The following is a 22,640-nucleotide window of genomic DNA, read 5'->3' on the forward strand; positions in this document are numbered from 1 at the left end:
TGTTACAAAGGATGACTTATGGGAAAACAATACTTTTTCTGAAATAAAAATAACAAGTATAAACAATCCTAGTAAATACATTTCTTATTGTCCTTTATGCTGTAGACATTATAAAAGAAGTGAAGAACAATAAGCCAATTACAAGCTCAATTATCTTTCTTTTCACACGTTGTTAACTGTGTTATAGTTAGGTATGTTACCTACACTTGGAACCTAAGACTTTCAGCTCTTCAGTAAGTTCAGGTGTCACGTGCAAGTAGTTATTAATAGGACAGAATATACTCATTATCTTCATGGTAATAATGGTGTAATTGGGTAACTTATTTTGCTGGAGATGAAGACACTATTCAGACTTTACATTAGCTGGTGTTCGGGTTAGACTTAACGTGCCCTGCCCTCCAGTATATATATGTTACAATTATAATATTTGTGTATGCCTAATTTTCCACACAGGATGAAACAGAGGCTGGTATCCTAGTGTAAATGGGGAGTGTTACTGGCCTTGTGTGAAAAGTTCTTACTTCCAGGTAAAATAACTGAAGTTGTAAAACTGCACAGAGATATCAGAGACAATAATTGATCTTTATTATACAGAAATGTGAAGGCCATATGCATTAAATGAAAAGGTGTTTTGCAATGAACATTACGCAGATTCAAACTGAAGACATCTTCATCTTATTGAGATACAATATAAAAATAAACACTGACCAAGAGTTGCTGAAAGAACTCAACTTCTACTCTCCCAATCAAGCTGAAACTTTCCACAGGAAAACCTGGTTTCAATTCATGCTGAATTGTTTTCATATGGAAAGAAAATACTAAGCCAGGTAGAGACAACCAGGGACTGGTTTTTATACTTTTAGGGAGCCAGACTGAAATGAAGCTCTACTCAGCTTCACATTTAAGAATTTGTTTCACTTCAAAATTTATATCTCTAGTCACCTAAGTGATACCTAAAGTGAAAAAAGAAAGTTAATTGAGTTGGGAATTTTGTGGAGCTAGACAGGTTTAGGGGAGAAGATGAAAGTTACAATCATTCATTTAATTACTTCTGATCAGGAAGATTTGATGTCAGGTCTGGATCATCTGTATTAGCCCTTTGATAGCCCGTTTCTCTGTAGCTGTCAAGAGGCAAGATCCATTAAAAGTATCAGCATAACAAATGCTTGACATTAGCAGTTTGGTGCCTGTCCTCTTTATATTCCCCAATACTGGGCTTTATATCAGGATGCTTTTAAGATCAAATTGCCCTTCTAAACAGGATTTTTCTTAATAAGCTTCTGTTTGCATTCACTACTGAATTAAAAAATGTTTTAGCGATTTGGTTAGACAGATGGTTGTGTTGAGACAAGACTAATGACTAGAAGGGTATCTGTGGATTAAATATAGATAAAACTACCTCCAGAACCCTTAAATATAGACAGAATCTATCAATTTATGTAGGAAGCCAAAATAGGGAACAAGAAGATCTAGAGTTTAGATACATTGTGTGGACTCAGGATGCTGCTTTCTGCAATTGAAATTTACAACTCCCTAAATTCAATCAGAGTAGGGACGTTTAAAGTAGTCAGGAGGAATCAGGATAGTCATGTGCTAAAGAGTGGAAATTCTGTTGCCACCTCCCTTTGCAAATTGTATTGTTGACTGCTTGAAGGAGGTGGTTGAGAGACACATTTTTTTCATTTAGACTTCTGTTCTAATGAATGATGGAGTAGGATAATGCTGAGAGAGAGTAGAGAATATATTTCTGGTTCTAGGACTGTGAGAACCAGGTAATCACATTTGGAATATTCTCATTAGGTTAGAAAAGGAAAAATGAGAAAACCACTAGCGGGACATGCATTTATATCCCAGAGACCATATGCTCCAAAAATTAGTTTTGTTTCCATTGCCCCTTATTCAAAGAGATGGTTACTTCAACAAGCTACATTACTTAGCAGAGCCTGAGAGACAGACTGAAAACTTATATTTAAAATGGAAAATAAAATTTTCAAAATATGATAAATGGTTTGCTCTACATCTCATTCACATTCTGTGGCTAGAGAAATCCAAATCTCACTTAGATATTCCTGCTAATGCAAAAGCACACTAGATGGAAGTAAACCAAGAAATGAGAGAAAATGTTTATTTATTGGGTGTGTGTTGGTTCACCCAGTTTATTCACCTCTGGAGTGGAAGTATAGGGAAAAATAAAGTCTGCTTATAATAGTCAAGGTTTATACAAGAGCCTTGAAGTTGCTCTCCCCAAATAACGAGTTTGATTCAAGAGAAGGAAAAAACATGATGGAAAACATCTCATCACACAAAGCTTGCTGATGGTGTCTCTGACAGTCACTGGCTGGCAAGGGAAAAGGAGAAACCCACCTGCTGGCTTTAGGATTTATTGAAGGCTGCCAGCACAGCCCAGATCATCTCTGTGGCACTGTGCTTTGTCCCCTCTACCTCAGGGTCCAGTTCCACTAGGTCCTTGGCCCGATTCATTGCCACATCATACTTGTCATCTGTCAGAGAGGAGAAGACATTCTCTAGCACGTCAGAGGAGTGGGCTAGCACCAGTAGTGCTAGTGTTCGCTTGTCCATACGCTGAGGGTCATTTACCCACCGCTCTAGGACACTGTCTTGAAGCTTTTTCACTAGTCGCTGCTTCTCTGTTGTATTGGTCACTGGGTGAGTAGTCATGTCAAATAGGAGGAAATTCTGCTTCTCAGTGGTTAGAATACCCTTCTCTACTAGGTTCTTTGCAATTCTCTCTCTTACATTTCTCAGCTGGTACTGTAATTTGAAAGGGTTCCAGGTCTCACCTATGGGAAAAATAAACAGAAGGCTTGAACAACATTATAAACCAACTAGATCTAAGAAGACATCTATAGAATATTCTACCCTATAACAGTAGAATGTACATTCTTCTCAAGTTCACATGAAACATTCTCCAGGATAGACCATATGCTAGGCCATAAAACAAACCTTAATAAATTTAAAAGGACTGAAAACATACAAAGTATGCTATCCAATCACAATGGAATTAAACTAGAAATTAATAACAGAAGGAAATTTGGGAAATTAAAAAATATGTGGAAATTAAACAACACAATCTGAAATAACCAATGAGTCAAAGAAGAAATCACAAGGAAAATTTAAAAAATACTTTTGAGTTGAATGAAAGAAACCCCACAACATACCAAAACTTATGGGATGCAGCTTAAAGCAGTACGAAGAGGGAAATTTATGATCCAAATACCTATTAGAAAAGGAGATGTCAAATCAATAACCTAACATTCTATCTTAAAAAACTAGAAAAAGAAGATTATACTAAACCCAAAGCAAGCAGGAGAAAGGAAATAATAAAGATTAGAGAGGAAACAGAGAAAATCAAATCAAAACTTGGTTCAATGAAAAGATTAAAAAAAAGGACAAACCTAGAGTGACCAAGGAAAAAAGAAAGAAGACTCAAAATTACTAAAATTAGGAATGAAAGAGGAGACATCACTACTGACCTTACAAAAATTACAAGGATTATAAGGAAATACTATGAAAAACAGGATGCCAATAAATTAGACAACCTAGAAGAATGGACAAATTCTTTGAAATACACAAATTACCTAAACCAACTCAACAAGAAAGAGAGAATTTGAATATATAAGTAAATAGATTGAATAGTAACTTTAAAACTTCCCACAAAGAAAAGTGTGGTCAAGATGGCTTTACTGGTAATTCTACCAAACATTAATGAAGAATTAATGCCAATCCTTCACAAATGCTTAAAAAAAAAGAGGAGGAAGAGGAGGGAACACTTCCTTAGTCTACACAGTATTACTCTGATAGTAAAAGGAGACAAAGACTTCACAAGAAAACTATAGACCAATATCCCTTATGAATATAGGTACAAAAATGCTCAACAAAATACTAGCAAACATATCTAGCAACATATAATAAACACTATTTGCTGGTGGTCCAGTGGTTAGGACTCTGTGCTTTCACTGCCAAGCATGTGGGTTCAATCCCTGGTCAGGGAACTAAGATCCTGAAAGCTGTGTGGTGAGGCTGAAGGACAAAACAAACAAAAAACAAAAAAAAAAGGGACTTCCCTGGTGGTGCAGTGGTTAAGAATCCGCCTGCCAATGCAGGGGACACTGGTTCGCGCCCTGGTCTGGGAAGATCCCACATGCTGTGGAGCAACTAAGCCCGTGTGCCACAACTACTGAGCCTGCGCTCTAGAGCCCATGAGCCACAACTACTGAGCCCGCGTGCCACAACTACTGAAGCCTGCGCACCTAGAGCCCATGCTCCGCAACAAGAGAATCCACCGCAATGAGAAGCCCATGCACTGCAACAAAGAGCAGCCCCTGCTCGCCACAACCAGAGAAAGCCCACGTGCAGCAACGAAGACCCAATGCAGCCAAAAATAAAGAAAGAAAGAAAAGAAAAGAAACAAAAAACTCTCCTAAACTATGTAATATGATCAGGGGGACTTGAACCAGAAATGTAAGGTTGCTTTAAAATATAAAAATCAAGTAATATGTCATGTCAATAGAATAAAAAGCAAAAACGAAGTGATCATCTCAATAGACACACAAAAAAGCATCTGATAAAATCCAACACCCTTACATGATAAAAACACTCCACAAGCTAGGAATAGACAGAAACTTTCTCAACTTGATAAAGGGAATTTGTGAAAAATGTACAGCTAGCATAATACTTAATGGGGAAAGACTGAATGTTGTCCTTCTAAGATCAGGGATAAGACAAGGAAGTCATTCTCATCACTCCTAGTACTGAAGGTTCTAGCCAGGGTAATTAGGTAAGAAAAAGAAATAAAAGGCATCCAGATTAGACAGGAACAAGTTAAACTATTTTTATTTTCAGATGACATGATCTTGTGTACAGAAAAATCTGAGAAATCTGCTTTAAAAGTATTACAGCTAATAAGTACAGCAAGGTTTCAGGATATAAGATTAATACTCAAAAATGAACTTAATTTCTATATAGTAGCAATGAACAACCTGAAAAAGAAATTAAGAAAACAACTACATTTACAAGAGCATCAAAAAGAAAATACTTAGGAATAAATTTAACAAAAGAAGTACAAGACATGTATACTGAAAATTACAAAATATTGTTGAAATTAAAGAAGATCTAAATAAATGAAAAGCTATCCCATGTTCATGTATTGGAAGACTTAATATTATTAAGATATCACTATTCCCCAAATTGATTTACAGATTCAACACAATTGCTGTCAAAATGCTAGCTTGCTTTATTGCAGAAATTGACAAGCTGATCCCAAAATTCATATGGAAATGCAAAGGACCCAGAATGGCCAAAATAATCCTGAAAAAGAACAAAGTTGGAAGACTCACACTTCCTGATTTCAAAATTACTACAAAGCTACAACAATCGAGAAGTGTTGTACTGGCATAATGACAGACATATAGATCAGTGGAAGAGTCCAGAAATAAACCCATACATTTATGGTCAAATGATTTCTGACAATGGTACCATGACAATTCATGGGAGAAAGTCTTTTTAACAATAGCAGTAGGACAATTGTATATATATCCTCATGCAAAAGAATGACATTAGAGCCCTACCTCACATCATATACAACAATGAATCTCAAAAAGGATAATAGACACAAATGAAAGAGCTAAAGCTATATAACTCCTAGAAGAAAATATGGGAATAAATTTTTATGATGTTGGGTTAGGTAATGGTTTCTTAGATATTATAACAAAATTACAAGCAACAAAAGAAAAAAAAGATTAGTTGAAATGTATCAAAATCAAAAACTTTTGTGCTTCAAAGGACACAATCAAGAAACTGAAAAGACAACTCACAAAATTTTGCAAATCATGTATCTGAAAAGATTTGTATTTAGAACATATTTTAACAGTACAACTCAGTAGTAAAAAGCAAATCCAATTTAAAAATGGGCAAAGGATCTGAATAGACAATTCTCCAAAGAAGATATACAAATGGTCAATAAGCACATATAAACATGCTCAACATCATTAGTCATTAGGGGATTGCAAATAAAAATCACAAGGCCATACCACTATATACTCACTAGGATGGCTAAAATAAAATTACAAAGACAGAGAATAACAAGTATTGATGAGGATGTAGAGGAACAGAAACTCTCACACACTGGTGGTGGGAATGTAAAACAGTATAGCCACTTTGAAAGACAGTCCCTATTTCTGTCCTCAAGAAATTTACAATCTAGAATGAGGTGAAAGTGGGGACACAAAAATAATATTTGAAGTGGGCCCTAAAGAAAAACTGGGTATAGTTGATAAGGGTCTTTAAAAAAAAAATTAATTAATTAATTAATGGCTGAGTTGGGTCTTTGTTGCTGTGCACAGGCTTCCTCTAGTTGCGGCAAGCGGGGGCTACTCTTTGTTGCGGTGCATGGGCTTCTCATTGCAGTGGCTTCTCTTGCTGTGGAGCACGGGCTCTAGGCGTGCGGGCTTAAGTAGTTGCAACATGTGGGCTCAGTAGTTGTGGACAGCAGGCTCTAGAGCTCAGGCTCAGTACTTGTGGCTCATGGGCTTAGTTCCTCCGCGGCATGTGGGATCTTCCCAGACCAGGGCTCAAACCCGTGTCCCCTGCATTGGCAGGTGGATTCTTAACCATGGCACCACCAGGGAAGCCCGATAAGGGTCTTTAAAATGTTAATCACTGAAATATTACATCTGGGACAATGGCAGAGTAACAAACACCAGAAACTCATCTCTCCACCTAGACAATAATTATACTAGTAGAATCTATCTGAAACAACTATTTTTGGAACTCTGGAGTTTCTGTGAACACTTGTAGGTTCCAGGGAAAGGCTAGGCTGGCAAACTGTGGTTAATATCAGTCAATTTCAGCCTTCAGTGCAGCAGTGACTACTCAGCCCCCAGCCCTGTGATAGGCAGCTATGGGGAGAGCAATCTGTTGTTTTGGTGTAGCTTGCTTGAGTCAGGGTGGGCAATAAGGACGTTGTCTCTGAAATATCAGGAACAGTGTTCTGATTATGGATTGCAGCTTCTGATGGCTGACATGAAGCTAAAGGCTGCCATTGTCCCAATTCCCACCAGCTGAAGCAGCTTCCAGGGGATTTAAAAAAGAAGCTTTTTTTTTTTACATTCAAAACAACTACATGTACACAGTATTTTAGAAAGCCACTGTGCTTGCTCAAGAAAAGGTGTAACCTCAGGAAAAAACAAAAACAAAAACAGCAAAGCCTGGTGGATGGGGAAAATCTGATTTCCAGAGTTATCACATTATAAGATTAAATGTCCAGTTTTCAACAACAACAACAAAAATCACAAGGCATATAGAGAAAGAGAAAGGTATGGCCCATTAAAAGGAAAAAAAGAAAATGACATAATTTGCACTTGAGGAAGTCCAGGTGTCAAGTTTACTGGACAAAGACTTGAAAACAACTGTCTTAGAGTTGTTCCTTTATAATGCTTCCTTTAGCAAATATCTAAAGGAAGACATGGGCAAAGACAGGAAAATGATGTATGAACAAAATTAGAATACCAACAAAGAGACAGAAATTATAAAAAGGAACCAAAAAGAAAGTCTGGAGCTTAAATACAATAACTAAAATGAAGAATACACTATATGGGTTCAAAAACAGATTTAAGCAGGCAGAAGAAATAATTAGCAAATTTGAAGATAGGACAACTGAAGTAATAAAGTCTGGGGAACAACAGCAAAAAAAGTGAATGGAGCCCTAAGGGACCTCTGAGACACCATCAAATGGACAAATATTTTCACTGTAGGAAACCCAGAGGAGAAGAGAGAGAAAAAAGGGCAGGAAAAATATTTGAAAAAATAATGGCTGAAAACTTTCCAAATTTCATGAAATATACGAATCTACAAATCTAAGAAGCTTAATGAGCTCAGTGTTGACTAGAACATCCATCTGAGACACATCATAATCAAATTATTGAAAGCCAAAGATAAATAATCTTTTTCTTAACCATTTTTTAAATTGAAGTATAGTTAATTTACAATGTTGTGTTAGTTTCAGGTACAGAGCACAGTGATTCAGTTACATATATATACCTATATTCTTTTTTCAGATTCTTTTCCATTATAGGTTATTATAAGATTTTTTCCATTATAGGTTATTATGATATATTGAATATAGTTCCCTGTGCTATACAGTAGGTCCTTGTTATTTATCTATTTTATATTTAATGGTGTGTATATGTTAATCCCAAACTCCTAATTTATCTCCCCCACACCCTGCCTCTGCTATCCACTTTGGTAACCTCATTAGTACAGTTAAACAGTGAACCATATATATCTTACGCAGCACCCTGATCTTCGATACTTCTTCTCCCAACCTTAAGAGTAGGATAAAAATTATAAAATGTGGGATTTTAAAATCATTCTGAGTCATCTTACCAGTGAGTAGCTCTATCCATGTTTGGACAGTTTCTGTGGGTTCAGTTGCTTTGATGTGTTTGAGAGTTTCATCCAGTAAAACATCACCCGTTGGGCTGTCTGACTTTAGTAATACCTTTCAGAAAAGAAGAAACAAGAGACCCTGGTTGATATACTTCATTCAAATTAAAGTTATTCAATATGCTATACATATATTATTGGTTAAGTCATAGGAAATGCAAAGCAGCATAACATATTTTCTCTGTCCTCAGAAATTTAAAATCTAGTATGGGGTGATAATAGGGAGATAAAAAAAAAACATTTGAAGTGGGCCCCAATGACAAACTGGATATAAATGATAATGGAGAAAAGATTCAATAACTCTTTGAGCCTGGAAAACCAACTTGTAAAACAATTAATAAAGATAGAAAAGTCAGGAAAAGTTGATGAAGTTTGGTTTTAACTGATATGGGATAGCCAAGTTGAAATGTCTGGACAATACTTAACTATGTTCCTGGGGGTGGAAAAAGAAGACAGGCCTAGAAATTTGGGAGTTACTATATCATGGGGGTGATAGATTAAGCTGTAAAAGTAAATGATATCTCCAAAGTTATACAAAGTGATACAAACTGAGACTTAGATGTTAAGGAATGGAAAAGTAAAGGAAATAGGGTACAGCCAGAAAAGCAAGAGGATGTAATATAACAAAGGTCAAGAACAGATGGGACTTTCCTGGTAGTCCAGTGGTTAAGAATCTACCTTCCAATGCAGGGGATGCAGGTTTGATCCCTGGTCGTGGAACTAAGATCCCACATGCTGGGCAATTAAGCCCGTGCACTGCAACTACTGAGCCCACGTGCCACAACCAGAGAGAAGCCCATGCACCACAACTAGAGAAGCCCGCAGGCTGCAATGAGGATCCCGCATGCCGCAACTAAGACCCGACACAGACAAATAAAAATAAATAAATAAATAAATAAATATATTTTTTAAAAGAACAGAAGGTTTCAAGTAAGAGGTAGTCAAAAGTGTTGAACACCACATATAGGTTAAAAGAGAAAAATAAATTGAAGACTGAAAATGAGCTGGTGACACCTAAGAATGTAGTTTCAGTAGACTGCTGAGTATGACAGTGAAGTTGTGAGTGGAAAAAATGAGTAGTAAGAAAATGGAGAGAGTGGTATACCTCATAGGCTAGAGAGAACTTGCAAAATACTTGGAAGGAGGGAAATTGAATGGTTTTCTGAGGATGACCAGAGTTAAGTAAAGACTGCACCTGACCCACATGTTTGCCTCTTCATATACAATACTCTATTTCATAATATTATAGGTACAGATATAGAGAGAAAAATAATCAACATCATCCTAAATGTGATTTTTCTGCATAAAAATGGAAGACAAAATCATGAATTTCTTATAACTCTTTTGACCATGGATACTTGGATTTCTTTCCCTGCTACAGGATAATTAAACCTGCTAGACAATGGGACAACTGAATAAGTAATATTTATATTGTCTCACTACTCAAATCTTCCTATTCATCCGAAATGGACTGTTGGTATCTGCCCTTTCATAAGAGGATGTTCGCAGAGGACGCTCTACCTTTCTGTCTAGTAGTCGCTTCTTACGCATGGTGGGGGGTTCTAGATAGATTCGACCTCGCATGGCCAGCTCTATCAGGATGCCCCCTCGCAGGCCAGATGATATGCAGTCATTCCAGAAAGATGTGTAACCCTAGGAAAGGGGAAAAGAGAAGAGAAAGAATGTTCTGAAAGGGATATGGACTTGCGGTAAGCACCCAAAGAATGGTCCACTTTGTTGTGTGATTCATTTCACTTCACATTACATGAACTCAAGGCAACGTATAAAATAAATGAAAAAAATCTCTTTAAGTCCCTTAATCTAACCCCCCCTACCTCAAAGTATGACTTTCTGTCTAACTTCAAGGTCTTTGTGAATTCCTGTGGTTTGGCTGTTAGTTAACAATTGGCATGCCAAATTTTAATTTTTGAGAAGACTTTTGGCTTCTTTGAAATCTGTTTCCATGACACTCTAAATTTCAGAGTTGGATACAAATAGGTCAAGTAGAAAAATGTATAAATCATTTGAGTCTTTTACGCCTCCAAGACATGTATTATTTGCAAGCTATTTTGATGGGTGGTGTAGTCAGCTCTGCCACTGACTAGTTAAATGCCTTGGGTATGTTACTTAGCCTTTCTCAAGTGCAATGTCCTCATCTGTAAAATGGGGGCACTGATATCTATCTTTATAAGTTTATTGTGAGGAATAAGTGAGATATATACAAGAAACCATTTAGTATAGTACCTGGCATATCATAGGCACTTAAATGTTAGTTTCTCTTCCCTAGGAACTATAGGGAACACAAAGGTATATAGTTAATAGCCACTGTCTTAAGGAGCTGAAAATGTAGCTGGAAAGACTATGCAAACTCCAGGAAAATTTTCTGTGATAATATAAAATTTAAATAAAAGCTCAACCGAAAATGGAGTAGAAGAGACAGGCATAAATCACTATAGGAAGTTTGGCTTGTTTGTTTATTTTTAATTAATCAATCAATTTACTTATCTATTTATTGGTGGCGTTGGGTCTTCGTTGCTGCGTGCAGGCTTTCTCTAGTTGCAGCAAGCAGGGGCTGCTCTTCGTTGTGGTGCATGGGCTTCTCATTGCAGTGGCTTCTCTTGCTGTGAAGCACGGGCTTTAGGCATGTGGGCTTCAGTAGTTGCGGCACGCAGGCTCAGTAGTTGTGGCTTGCGGGCTCTAGAGTGCAGACTCAGTAGTTGTGGCGCACGGGTTTAGTTGCTCCAAAGCATGTGGAATCTTCCCTGACCAGGGCTCGAACCCGTGTCCCCTGCACTGGCAGGTGAATTCTTAACTGCTGCACCATCAGGGAAGTCCCGGAAGTTTGGTTTAGATGACAGTTTTTCAAATTATAAATCACTTTTGGGCTAGAGTAGTCAGAAGCTCTTATGGAACTTGAGCCGGGGTTTGAAGAATACGTTGAATTTAGCAGAAAGGGTGGATTTTCCAGATGAAGGAAGTCATCCAAATTTTACCTATTCTTCAAAAGGGCGTTCCAAGTAAAAGTGTCAAGGAAGGAGACCTCAAATATGTTTACAGATTTAACTCAAGAATTTAAAGAGAACTCATGAGATCAAGTTGGTTGGGCTAGGCTGTGGAAAGCCTTGATGCTCTGAACTTTTTATTGAAAGGCAATTTTAAATTCTGAACGTTCTGAACAAGGAGTTATGATTAACACAAGGAAGACCCATCAGTGTTATCAGAACTGTTTAACACTCTTTAGCTATCTTTGTGTGTAGCATTCCCTCTCACTGGAGAGAAGGTGGGTGTGATGTTGGCAGATTCTAGCATGGCTTTAAAGCATCACCAAGACTAAGTCACTAGTAATAACAGTAATGTCTAATATTTATTGAACACTTATTATGCAGTAGATTTGTACTAAGCTTTTTTGCATGCATTATATGATTACATCTTCACAACAATCTTATAAGGGAGGTATTACTATTATCCACATTTTAAAGATGAGGAAATAAAGGCTTATGGAGGTTATGTAATATGATGGAGGTCACAAAGCTAAGTGGTGGCAAAAAATTAAAAAACATCTTTTAAAAATTCCAGTTTTCCTCTTTATTGATTTGGAAGTTGTACATTCTCTTTTCTTTAGGAAGTTATTTTTGAAATTTTAACATGCATGATCATTTAAAATTCATACAAGATCTAATTTATTTTTAAAACAAATCAATATATTAATCACTCTCCTAGTTTGCCAATATTTTATCTTTTTTTTAACCTCACAAATTAGACATCATTATTAGCATCATTGTTATTTTATACAGGTAGCCCTTGTTTAGATTTACTCGGTTGCTTACCAAATTCTTTGCTGACCATTCCTTCGTGCATCTCAGACCTCCTTTCTGGTACCATTTTCCTTCCTCCTAAAGTAGAATTTCCTTAAATGAAAGTCTGTTGGAGGCAAACTCTATTTTGTTTATATGAAATGTCTTTATTTTACCATTGTTTTTAAAATGCTGCTTCTCTGGACATAAAATTCTAGGTTGATAGTTTTCTCTTTATCACATTGAAGATATTATGCCCTCCTAACTTCCACTGTTGCAGTGAGAAATCTATCACTCTTATTGTGGTAGGCGATTTGTCTTTTTTCTTTGGTCATTTAAGGTCTTCTCTCTTGGTGTTTTGCAGTTTGACTACAACATGACTGTGTGTGAACTTACGCATCCTGTTTGGTAATATGCTTCCTGTGTCTGTACGTTCATTTTTTCTTTTTTTTTTGAGGTACGCAGGACTCTCACTGTTGTGGCCTCTCCCATTGCGGAGCACAGGCTCCGGACACACAGGCCTAGCGGCCATGGCTCACGGGCCCAGCCGCTCTGCGGCATGTGGGATCCTCCCAGACCGGGGCACAAACCCGTGACCCCTGCATCGGCAGGTGGACTCTCAACCACTGCGCCACCAGGGAAGCCCTGTACGTTCATTTTTTACTTCTCAAAAATTCTCAATTCTTATCTCTAAGAATTTTGGCTTTCCTTCATTTCCTTTTTTCTTTCTTTCAATCTTTCTTATTCTAACCTCCATGTCTTTTAATCTCTCCTTTATATTTTCCATTTCCTTTGTCCTATATTGCTTTCACAAGAGTTAGTTCATATCTGGCTTCCAATTTACTCTCTCCATTTATATTTAATATGTTAAACTATCCCTGAGATTTTGATTTCAACTATTTTTCATCTCTAAAAGTTTTATTTAGTTATTTTTCACATTTGCCTGGTCATTTGTGATCATTTCTTCTTGTTCATTTTGTGATTTTTATATTTCTTTAAAAATATCATAGATACTTCATATTGATCGTTTTAATATCTAAGGTCCTTGAATGACCTATTATTTGTTATTTCTGCTGATTCTTTCTCACGTGTATTTTTCTTTGTATGTTTGATGATATTTGATTAAGAGGTCCATATTTAATTTTCTTTGAATCTACGAGATTCTGGAGGCCTAAATTGAGGATATTTTCCTCTAGAGAGGAAGATCTGCACTTGCTTCTGCTGAGAGTAAGGCATGGTAGACTGGGAGACTGCCATACAACAGGGACCACATTTAAACCTAGCTTCTACATTTTATTTCAACCCAAAAGTTTATTCCTGACCACCTAATTCCTGAATCTCTGTACTGATCTGGTAATTTGCCCCAGAGCAATCTGGTTTTCATGTCTGTTTTTTGCTCAAGTCTAGGATTTTAATTTTGGTGTTTGTTTGGGGGCCCTGAAGATTTCCTTTCCATTCCAAAGGCCCAACAATACATTAAAAATTAAGTCTTACCACTATACTGCCAGAAGTAGAGGTCTTCTAATTCCATTTTTCCCACAGCCAGCATGATCTTTAAGCTCAAAGCTAATCATATAACTCCCTTCCCTTCTGCTTAAAAATCTTTCAAATGCTCCTCCCAGTCAAATCCAAATTTCTTAATAATAGCTCTTAAATCAGGAGGCTGCTTACTAGTCTCTCTCTGGCTTCTTTCCACTAGAACACTATGCCCCAGCTTTCTGGAACCATTTTAAGTACTCTTAATGCATCATTTTTGCCTACTGGCCTTTGCACACACAGTTCTCTCTGTCTAGAAGAACCAATACTCTTCTTTACTCAACTCCTCCTTGTTCTTTTTTTTTTTTTTTTTTTTTATAGCTGTGTTGGGTCTTCATTTCTGTGCATGGGCTTTCTCTAGTTGTGGCAAGTGGGGGTCACTCTTCATCGCGGTGCGCAGGCCTCTCACTATCGCGGCCTCTGTTGTTGCGGAGCACAGGGCTCCAGACGGCAGGCTCAGTAATTGTGGCTCACGGGCCCAGTTGCTCCATGGCATGTGGGATTTTTCCAGACCAGGGCTCGAACCTGTGTTGTCTGCATTGGCAGGCAGATTCTCAACCACTGCGCCACCAGGGAAGCCCCCTCCTTGTTCTTAAGGATTGAGTACAAGGGTCACATCTTCCATGTTACCTTCTCCAACATTATCTTTCCCTCCACTCCATCCTTTGGGTTAGATTCCTCACCTGAGGGTGTGTGTGTGTGTGTGTGTGTGTGTGTGTGTGTGTGTGTGTGTGTCTACTTCTCCCCTATCATTTATTATATCACACTGCAACCAACTGCTTGTCCTCAGTAGACTATAAATTCCTTACGGAGAGAGTATATGACTGATATACAGTATTTCTCAACAAATGTTTTTTGAAAGCATAAATTTATGATTGAGAGTAAATATGTTAACCTGGCAAAAGGTCAGCTTGAATCATAAGCATCCCTAGACATATCCAAATTTCCTGAGGGCCTGATCTTAGACTAAAACGTGGGATTAATTCTCTCCACTGCCCGCCTCATGGCTACTTCAGGAGTAATACTTGTAACTCCTCTTTAAGGAGGGAGTAAGCCTTTTTTTTCCCAATTAATACTTGGTTTATACAAGTTAGCTGCCTCATTAAGGTTAAACTATAACTTTACTTTATAATATATAATATACTTAGGCATAACTTTTATATAATCCTGATGACTTTATGAATCTCAACAGGTGTGCAAACATTTCAGCCAGTATTAAAGCAATTAGAGGAAAGTTTATCTTGTTTTTTCATTTCTGCCTGACCATATAACTTCTGTTTCAGTAACAATGATGTCAGATTGTCAAAAGAACCATAAATGAGAATCCCTGAGCTCGCGTGCCACAACTACTGAAGCCCGCACGCCTGGAGCCTGTGCTCTGCAACAAGAAAAGCCACCACAATGAGAAGCCGGCGCACTGCTAGGAAGAGTAGCTCCCACCTGCCGCAACTAGAGAAAGCCCTTGCACAGCAATGAAGACCCAAGGCAGCCAAAAATGAATTAAAAAAAAAAAAAAAGAAGAAGCAATGGAGACCAGGATGTATAAACTGTATGTTTTTCAATAACACCCTTTCCCATAATAGTATCTCATATTATATAAGACTCTTCAAATGTTTTTTAACTTTCTTTTTATTGAATCATATGCCATAATAGAAAAAAGTATAAAAATACACATGAAGAGTTTTAAAAATGATTATAACTGTAAGTCCATTTTGCTCTAAATATATGGAGCTGTCTTGGTAAATTCTCAAACCATCTATAATAAAGATGCTGTGTTAAAGGGCCACTGCTTTAGTATGCAGGATGATCTAGCACATGTATACTGAAATTCACCATTCAGTCATTAAATTTAATTACCAAAGGCTATATACATGAGGGAAAAGAGAAAAAGAAAAATTTTAGGATCTACTAAAAATATCAAAATTGCATACTACTTCATGACCAACAGAGACTATTGGAGGATTAGCAGAATGAGATCTTTGGATAGTAGATATTTTGTCTTGATTATAAACGTAATAGATGATTGTCAAAAAAAAAAAGAAAGAAAAGATCATATTTTAGAAATGTATAATTTAGAAAGTAAAAGTCTCCTATAATCTTATCACCTCCACATAACAGTTTAGTGGATATCTTCTAGATTTTACATACAGAGTCTATTATGTATTTGTTAATATTACATACAGAAATAAGATCATATTGAGTGGCAACTTTTCCACTTAGCCATTATTTTGGATATCTTTCCACATCACTAAACACAGAGCTACCTCAATCATTGTTATGACTGCACAGTATTGCATTTTAATTTTTATTTTTTTTAACTTTTTAAATTTTTTTTGCGGTACGCGGGCCTCTAACTGTTGTGGCCTCTCCCGCTGCGGAGCACAGGCTCCGGACGCGCAGGCTCAGCGGCGATGGCTCACGGGCCCAGCCACTCCGCGGCATGTGGGATCTTCCCAGACCAGGGCACGAACCCGTGTACCCTGCATCGGCAGGTGGACTCTCTACCACTGCGCCACCAGGGAAGCCCAGTACTGCATTTTAGATGCACTACACTTTTTTTTTTTTTTTTTAGTAAATTTATTTATTTATTTTTGGCTGCGTTGGGTCTTCATTGCTGCCTGTGGGCTTTCTCTAGTTGCGGTGAGCGGGGGCTACTCTTCGTTGCGGTGCATGGGCTTCTCATTGTGGTGGCTTCTGTTGTGAAGCACGGGCTCAAGGCGCACGGGCTTCAACAGTTGTGGCTTGCAGGCTCTAGAGCGCAGGCTCAGCAATTGTGGCGCACGGGCTTAGTTGCTCCCTGGCATGTGGGATCTTCCTGGACCATGGTTCGAACCTGTGTCCCCTCCATTGGCAGGCAGATTCTCAAAAACTGCTCCACGAGGGAAGCCCCTAAATGCACTATAGTTTATCTACTCAAGTCCTTACTGATGTATGTATCGGTTGCTTACAATTTTTTGCCATTATAAAAAAAAATGCTATAAAGGAATTCATTTGTATGTGTATTTCTGTTGAATAAATTCCTAGAAGAAATTTTTGAGTTAAAGATTATACATATAGAAATTTTTGATAATACTATTTTATTCTTGTAAAAGGTTAGACAATAAGATTTCAATAAATTCAGACAGTCAACACTTTGCACTGAATTTCTGCCTAGTGAAGTATTCATTATTCAAACCTCTTTAAAGACACACCTTAAAACAACAATGAAGGTTAAAGATCTTAAAGTTGCCTGCTTGGGGTAAAAAGAGGAAAGAAAGCAAAGAAACTTAAAGCATCATTAAAAGGAGTTTTTAAAAATATGGTTCGAAAATCCTTATGATAAATTTGAATGAAAAACAGGCAAATACATAATTGTATATTCAGGATTATCACAATTATGTAAAATACTGTCTACAAACCAACCAAAAAAGTGGTTTTCTAATTTTTCCAAATTATCTACACTGAAAAAAAAATCTTTCTCCCCGACCAAATCTGAAGATTCAACATAAAAATTGCTTCACTTTCCATGAGAGAAAGAATTTTACTGTGTCTTCTTGAAGCCTTTTCTATATGCCCAGTTCCAAAGCCTAATGTCTGCATGATGATCTCCAGGGTTATCAAAAATTATACAAGAAAAAAAAAGTTTTACAAGCAAAACGAATTTTACTTCATTTTTTTCCTCTAAAAAATTACTTTAAGAAGAGTTAATTTACTATTTTCCTTTGAAGTGCTCTATAAAAAGAGTGGCTTCCAGGATTTGATCTAAATTCCTCTTTTATAAATTAATGTGATTCATTCTAACTCCAATTAATATTTCTATGTCCACAGAGCCAAAAGAGACATTTTATTTATTTATCTTTATTGGAGTATAGTTGCTTTACAATATTGTGTTAGCTTATACTGTTCAGCAAAGTGAATCAGCTATACGTATACATATATCCCCTCTTTTTTTTGGATTTCCTTCTCATTTAGGTCACCACAGAGCACTGAGTAGAGTTCCCTGTGCTACACTATATGTCAATCCCAATCTCCCAATTCATTCCCCCACCTTCCACCTTGGTATCCATACGTTTGTTCTCTAGGTCTGTGTCTCTATTTCTGCTTTGTAAATAAGATCATCTATACCAATTTTTTCAGATTCCAAATATATGCATTAATATATGATATTTGTTTTTCTCTTTCTGACTTACTTCACTGTGTATGACAGTCACTAGGTCCATCCATGTCAAAAGAGACATTTTAGAAAAGAGATTAAGTATTAATAAAAGCTCACTCTGCTTAATCATAATGAGGAATAAAGAACTGTGACCTGGATGTTATTCTGGTTTAACAGATGATTTCAGCATGATTGGGAAGAATGGATTATAAACCTAGACAAATGGATACAATTTCTCAAGCCGCGAAAGCCAGGAATCCTAATCACTAGGCCATCAGGGAACTCTCCCTGCGCCCTTTTTAAAATAAAAACCACTATCAAAAGTTCAGAAAATAAAAACAACATGGAAATGCCTTGTCAGTGAAAAGGAAATACAAAATAAAGGAAAGCAACTGGTAATCTTTGAATATTCCTACATAAGCTTTAAAGCTCATTTTGGCCAGTAAAACTGTCCTCAATTTTTTATTCTAAAAAATTTTTAAATGATCGTTAGCACCAAAAACAGTAACAGTAACTTACATGCCTTTCTTTTCCCACAATCTGTTACTTATGAGAAAATGGAATTTTCATTGCTACACACCATCCAAAGAAAGTTGAAAGGGGGAGTAAAAAATCTGAAAATGTGTCTAAGGTGCTAAATCTACTTCCCTACAACTCCTCAAATGATTTAAAATAGATTTAGAAACACATAAAGGCATTTATGGTATGTTCAAACCTCAGAAGAGCCAAGCTAGGTAAATGCAGATATATCTTTTGTCTTCAAACAGATCTTTTCTCCCTGATTAAAAAGTAATATACATATATTTTAGAAAATATGGAAAGAAAAAGAATCATAAAAAATAAAATAAAAATTGCTCATAATTCTATCATCCTATTATCATTTTGGTGTATGTAAAACCAGATTTTTCTTTATATGTGCAATACACATATCTTCTCTCATACCCACCAATTTTCCCATCTGCTTCTCCCCCACCCCAGTTGTGGGGCTTCCCTTCATAGAACAGATTTGTGTAAATTATGGAACAGAACATATACATTGTAAATTTTCATAAAATATTGGGAAGTATAAGTAAAAGAAACTGTGAGAGAGCTAATTTCTTAATCTTTCATAACAGGGAGTCAATAGGATATTGCCTAAATTGGAATCATGTGGTTTAAGAAAACATGAACCCAACACCATTTTCTAAACACATTTTCGGTTTAACATTTCCAAACATACACAAACTATAGAGATTATTAACCTCTATGTATCCATCATCTAGCTTCAATAGCTACCAGTACAATCTTTCATCTATACCTCTCACCCCAACTCCAGATTATTTCAGTGCAAATCCCAGCCGCTGTAACGTATCATCCATAAAATATGACAATACTCTCCCCAAGAGATGAAGGAAAAAAAATGCAATACTTCACACCTAAAAAAAATTAATAAGGGCTTCCCTGGTGGCGCAGTGGTTGAGAGTCCGCCTGCCGATGCAGGGAACACGGGTTCGTGCCCCGGTCCGGGAAGATCCCACATGCCGCGGAGCGGCTGGGCCCGTGAGCCATGGCCACTGAGCCTACGCGTCCGGAGCCTGTGCTCCGCAACGGGAGAGGCCACAACAGTGAGAGGCCCGTGTACCGCCAAAAAAAAAAAAAAATTAATATTATCAAGTATTCAGTAAGCATTCAAATTCCATCAATTGTTTGAAGCATTTTTAGAATACCTGGTTTGTTTGAATTAGGAGCCAAACAAGGTCCACACATAGTCTTATTTTTTTCATAAGCTCTTTTTTACCCTTAGTGGGGCCTTTTAGTAAATGATATCTTGTGATGAAGAAAAGCAATATTCAGTTTAACCTCAATTTCCCTTTTATGTCAAATTCAAGTAACATTACACTCAACATTTTTAAAAAATGGAGTAAATCATACTACATATGCTATTTTTAAAGTAAAATGTAATAAATATAATTTTACTTAAATTTAACATAAAAAGAAAATGAACTGAAACTGAAGGAATTACTGAACTACAAACATTTCCTTATTACATGAGATTTTCCTAAAAGACTCATTTCTAAGGTTAAGAAAATAGATTAAGAGGTTGAGTTTTTTGTTTAAAGTAAATGTTTCAATATTAGACATCTAATTGACTTCTCACTATAAAAAATAAAAGTTAATATTTCTCCTATGCTTTCTCCCATCTTTATTCCTTTACTTCCCAATTTTTAAATTATAAATTTATATGGCTATTATTATTTTTTATTGATATAATTGACATATAACTTTATATTAGTTTCAGGTGTACAACATGATTCTATATATGTATATATTGTGAAATGATCCTCACAATAAATCTACTTAACATCCATCATCAAACATAGTTAACTACAAATTTTTTCTTGTGATGAGAGCTTTTAATATCTACTCTCTCAGCAACTTTAATATATACTGTACAGTATTATTAACTACAGGTATCATGCCAAAGATTACATCTCCAGGACTTATTTATTTTATAACTGGAAGTTTGTACCTTTTTGATTACCTTCACTCATTTCACCTACCCACCCCCAATCCCTACCTCTGACAACCATCAATCTGTTCTATGCGTCTATGAGTTTTGTTTTTTTTTTAATTCTTCATATAAGTGAGATCATACAGTATCTTTTGTCTGACTTATTTCAATTCAGTTTGGTTATTATTTATTGAGTATTTATATGTGTCAGTCTGATTTAAACATTTTATAGAAGTCATTTAATTCTTACAATAGCACTATGAAGTCAATATTATTATCTCTATAAAATGAGTATAAGGAAATAATGTGGAAACTGAGGCCAAGTCAAATATTTAGTAAGTGGTAGACTGCATTTTAATGTAGTTATGTCTGCTTCCAAAGCCTGTGTTTTTTTTTTTTAATAAATTTATTTATTTATTTTTGGCCACATTGGGTCTTCGTTGCTGCATGCAGGCTTTCTCTAGTTGCAGCGAGTGGGGGCTACTACTTTCGTTGTGGTGCGTGGGCTTCTCATTGCAGTGGCTTCTCTTGTTGTGGAGCACGGGCTCCAGGCATGCGGGCTCAGTAGTTGTGGCGCGTGGGCTCAGTAGTTGTGGCTCGTGGGCTCTAGAGCACAGGCTCAGTAGTTGTAGTGCAGGGGCTTAGTTGCCCCGCGGCATGTGGGATCTTCCTGGACCAGGGCTCGAACCCATGTCCCCTGCACTGGCAGGCGGATTCTTAACCACTGCACCACCAGGGAAGCCCCCAAAGCCTGTGTCTTTAAACACTGCCTATAAGAAAATTAGAAAATGCAGTAACTAAGCACATTGAGATGTATGATAAATGCAAGGGAATTTAGAGAATGCAAAGATCACTTTGATTTGTGATTGGCTTTGAGAGGAAATGTAGAATTTAAATTAAAACAAACTATGGGGACAGTAACATGGTAGGAATATATAAAAAACAAATGTGGGGATTCTGGGAAGTTGCAGAGTAGGAAGCACCAGAAATTTGTCTTCCCACAGAGACAACAACTGTATCAGTAGAATCTGTCTGACATAACTATTTCGGAACTCTGGAGGCTATTGAAGGCTTGCAACTTCCAGGGGAAGACGTGGATCATAAATTACAGTTAATTCCAGTCAATTTCAAATCTTAGTTTAGCAGAGGGTACCCATCTCCCATCCCCTCACCCCATGGCAGGCAGCCATGCATGTGTTCTTAGAGCAGCTTACATGCCCCTTACTAGGAGCTAGGGTGGGCAATAAGGACTCTGTCCTCCAAATATCAGATATCAGGGATCTGCATTCTGATCATGGAGGTGCAGACACAGAGGCCATTATTGTAACCTCCCTGGTTTGCTGCAAGCCTTTCCCCTTCCGGTGACTTCCAGGTGATTTAAAGGGCTTATGCCTTTTCCCTCTTCTTCATTTTCCTTTCCCCTCTTTTTGGAGCCAGATACCAAAGACTAGGACATTCAAAAGTAACTACATACAAAGGGGAAATTAGAAGGTTATTGTAAATGCCCAAGGAAAGGCACAGGCTCAGAAAAGACCTGAGAAGACCTTAATTTTACACTTTAGGCTGATCCTCGGCACAAAAATAGCCTACAACAATTAAAAAAAAAAAAAGCATTACACCATACACAAAAATCAACTCAAAATGGATTAAAGACTTGACTGTAACTCCTGAAACAGTAAAACTACAAGAAGAAAACAGAGGGTAAGCTCCTTGACATTGGTCTTGGCAATGTTTCTTTTGGACTTGACACCAAAAGTACAAGCAACAAAAGCAAAAAAATCAACAAGCAGGACTACATCAAACTAAAAAGCTTCTGCACAGCAAAGGAAACCATCAATAAAACGAAAAAGCAACACATGGAATGGGAGAAAATATTTACAAACCACATATCCAATAAGTGATTAATATCTAAAATATACAAGGAACACACATATTAACAACTCAACAGCAAAAAACCAAATAACCCAATTTTAAAATGGGCAAAGGACCGGAACAGACATTTTTCCAAAGAAAACATATAAGTGACCAACAGTATAGGAAAAGGTGCTCAACATCACTAATCAGGGAAATACAAATCAAAACCACAATAAGATAATGCTTCATACCTGTTAGGATGGTATTATCAAAAAGATAAGAGATAACAAATGCTAGCAAGAATGTGGATAAAAGGGAAACTTTGTACACTTGGTGGGAATGTAAAGTGGTATAGCCACTATGGAAA

At 36.9% G+C, this 22,640-nt stretch overlaps 1 protein-coding gene across 2 annotated transcripts in view; it reads right to left on the reverse strand.

Annotated features, from left to right (window-relative positions):
• Positions 1-1,862: 1,862 nt before the first annotated feature.
• GOLPH3L (golgi phosphoprotein 3 like) overlaps positions 1,863-22,640 on the reverse strand; it is a 31,871-nt gene continuing 11,093 nt past the window's right edge. The window contains exons 3-5 of one of the 2 annotated variants that reach the window (XM_007463519.1): positions 9,985-10,116; positions 8,404-8,518; positions 1,863-2,801 (exon numbers count right to left, since the gene is read on the reverse strand). In XM_007463519.1, the coding sequence (XP_007463581.1) occupies positions 2,374-2,801; positions 8,404-8,518; positions 9,985-10,116 (675 nt within the window). In that variant the 3' untranslated portion in view covers positions 1,863-2,373. The remainder of the gene's footprint in view (positions 2,802-8,403; positions 8,519-9,984; positions 10,117-22,640) is intronic. The other variant, XM_007463520.1, reaches the window with a different exon arrangement.

The sequence above is a fragment of the Lipotes vexillifer genome, unplaced genomic scaffold (assembly GCF_000442215.2).
Source record: "Lipotes vexillifer unplaced genomic scaffold, Lipotes_vexillifer_v1.1 scaffold1034, whole genome shotgun sequence".
Lineage (NCBI taxonomy): Eukaryota > Metazoa > Chordata > Mammalia > Artiodactyla > Lipotidae > Lipotes > Lipotes vexillifer.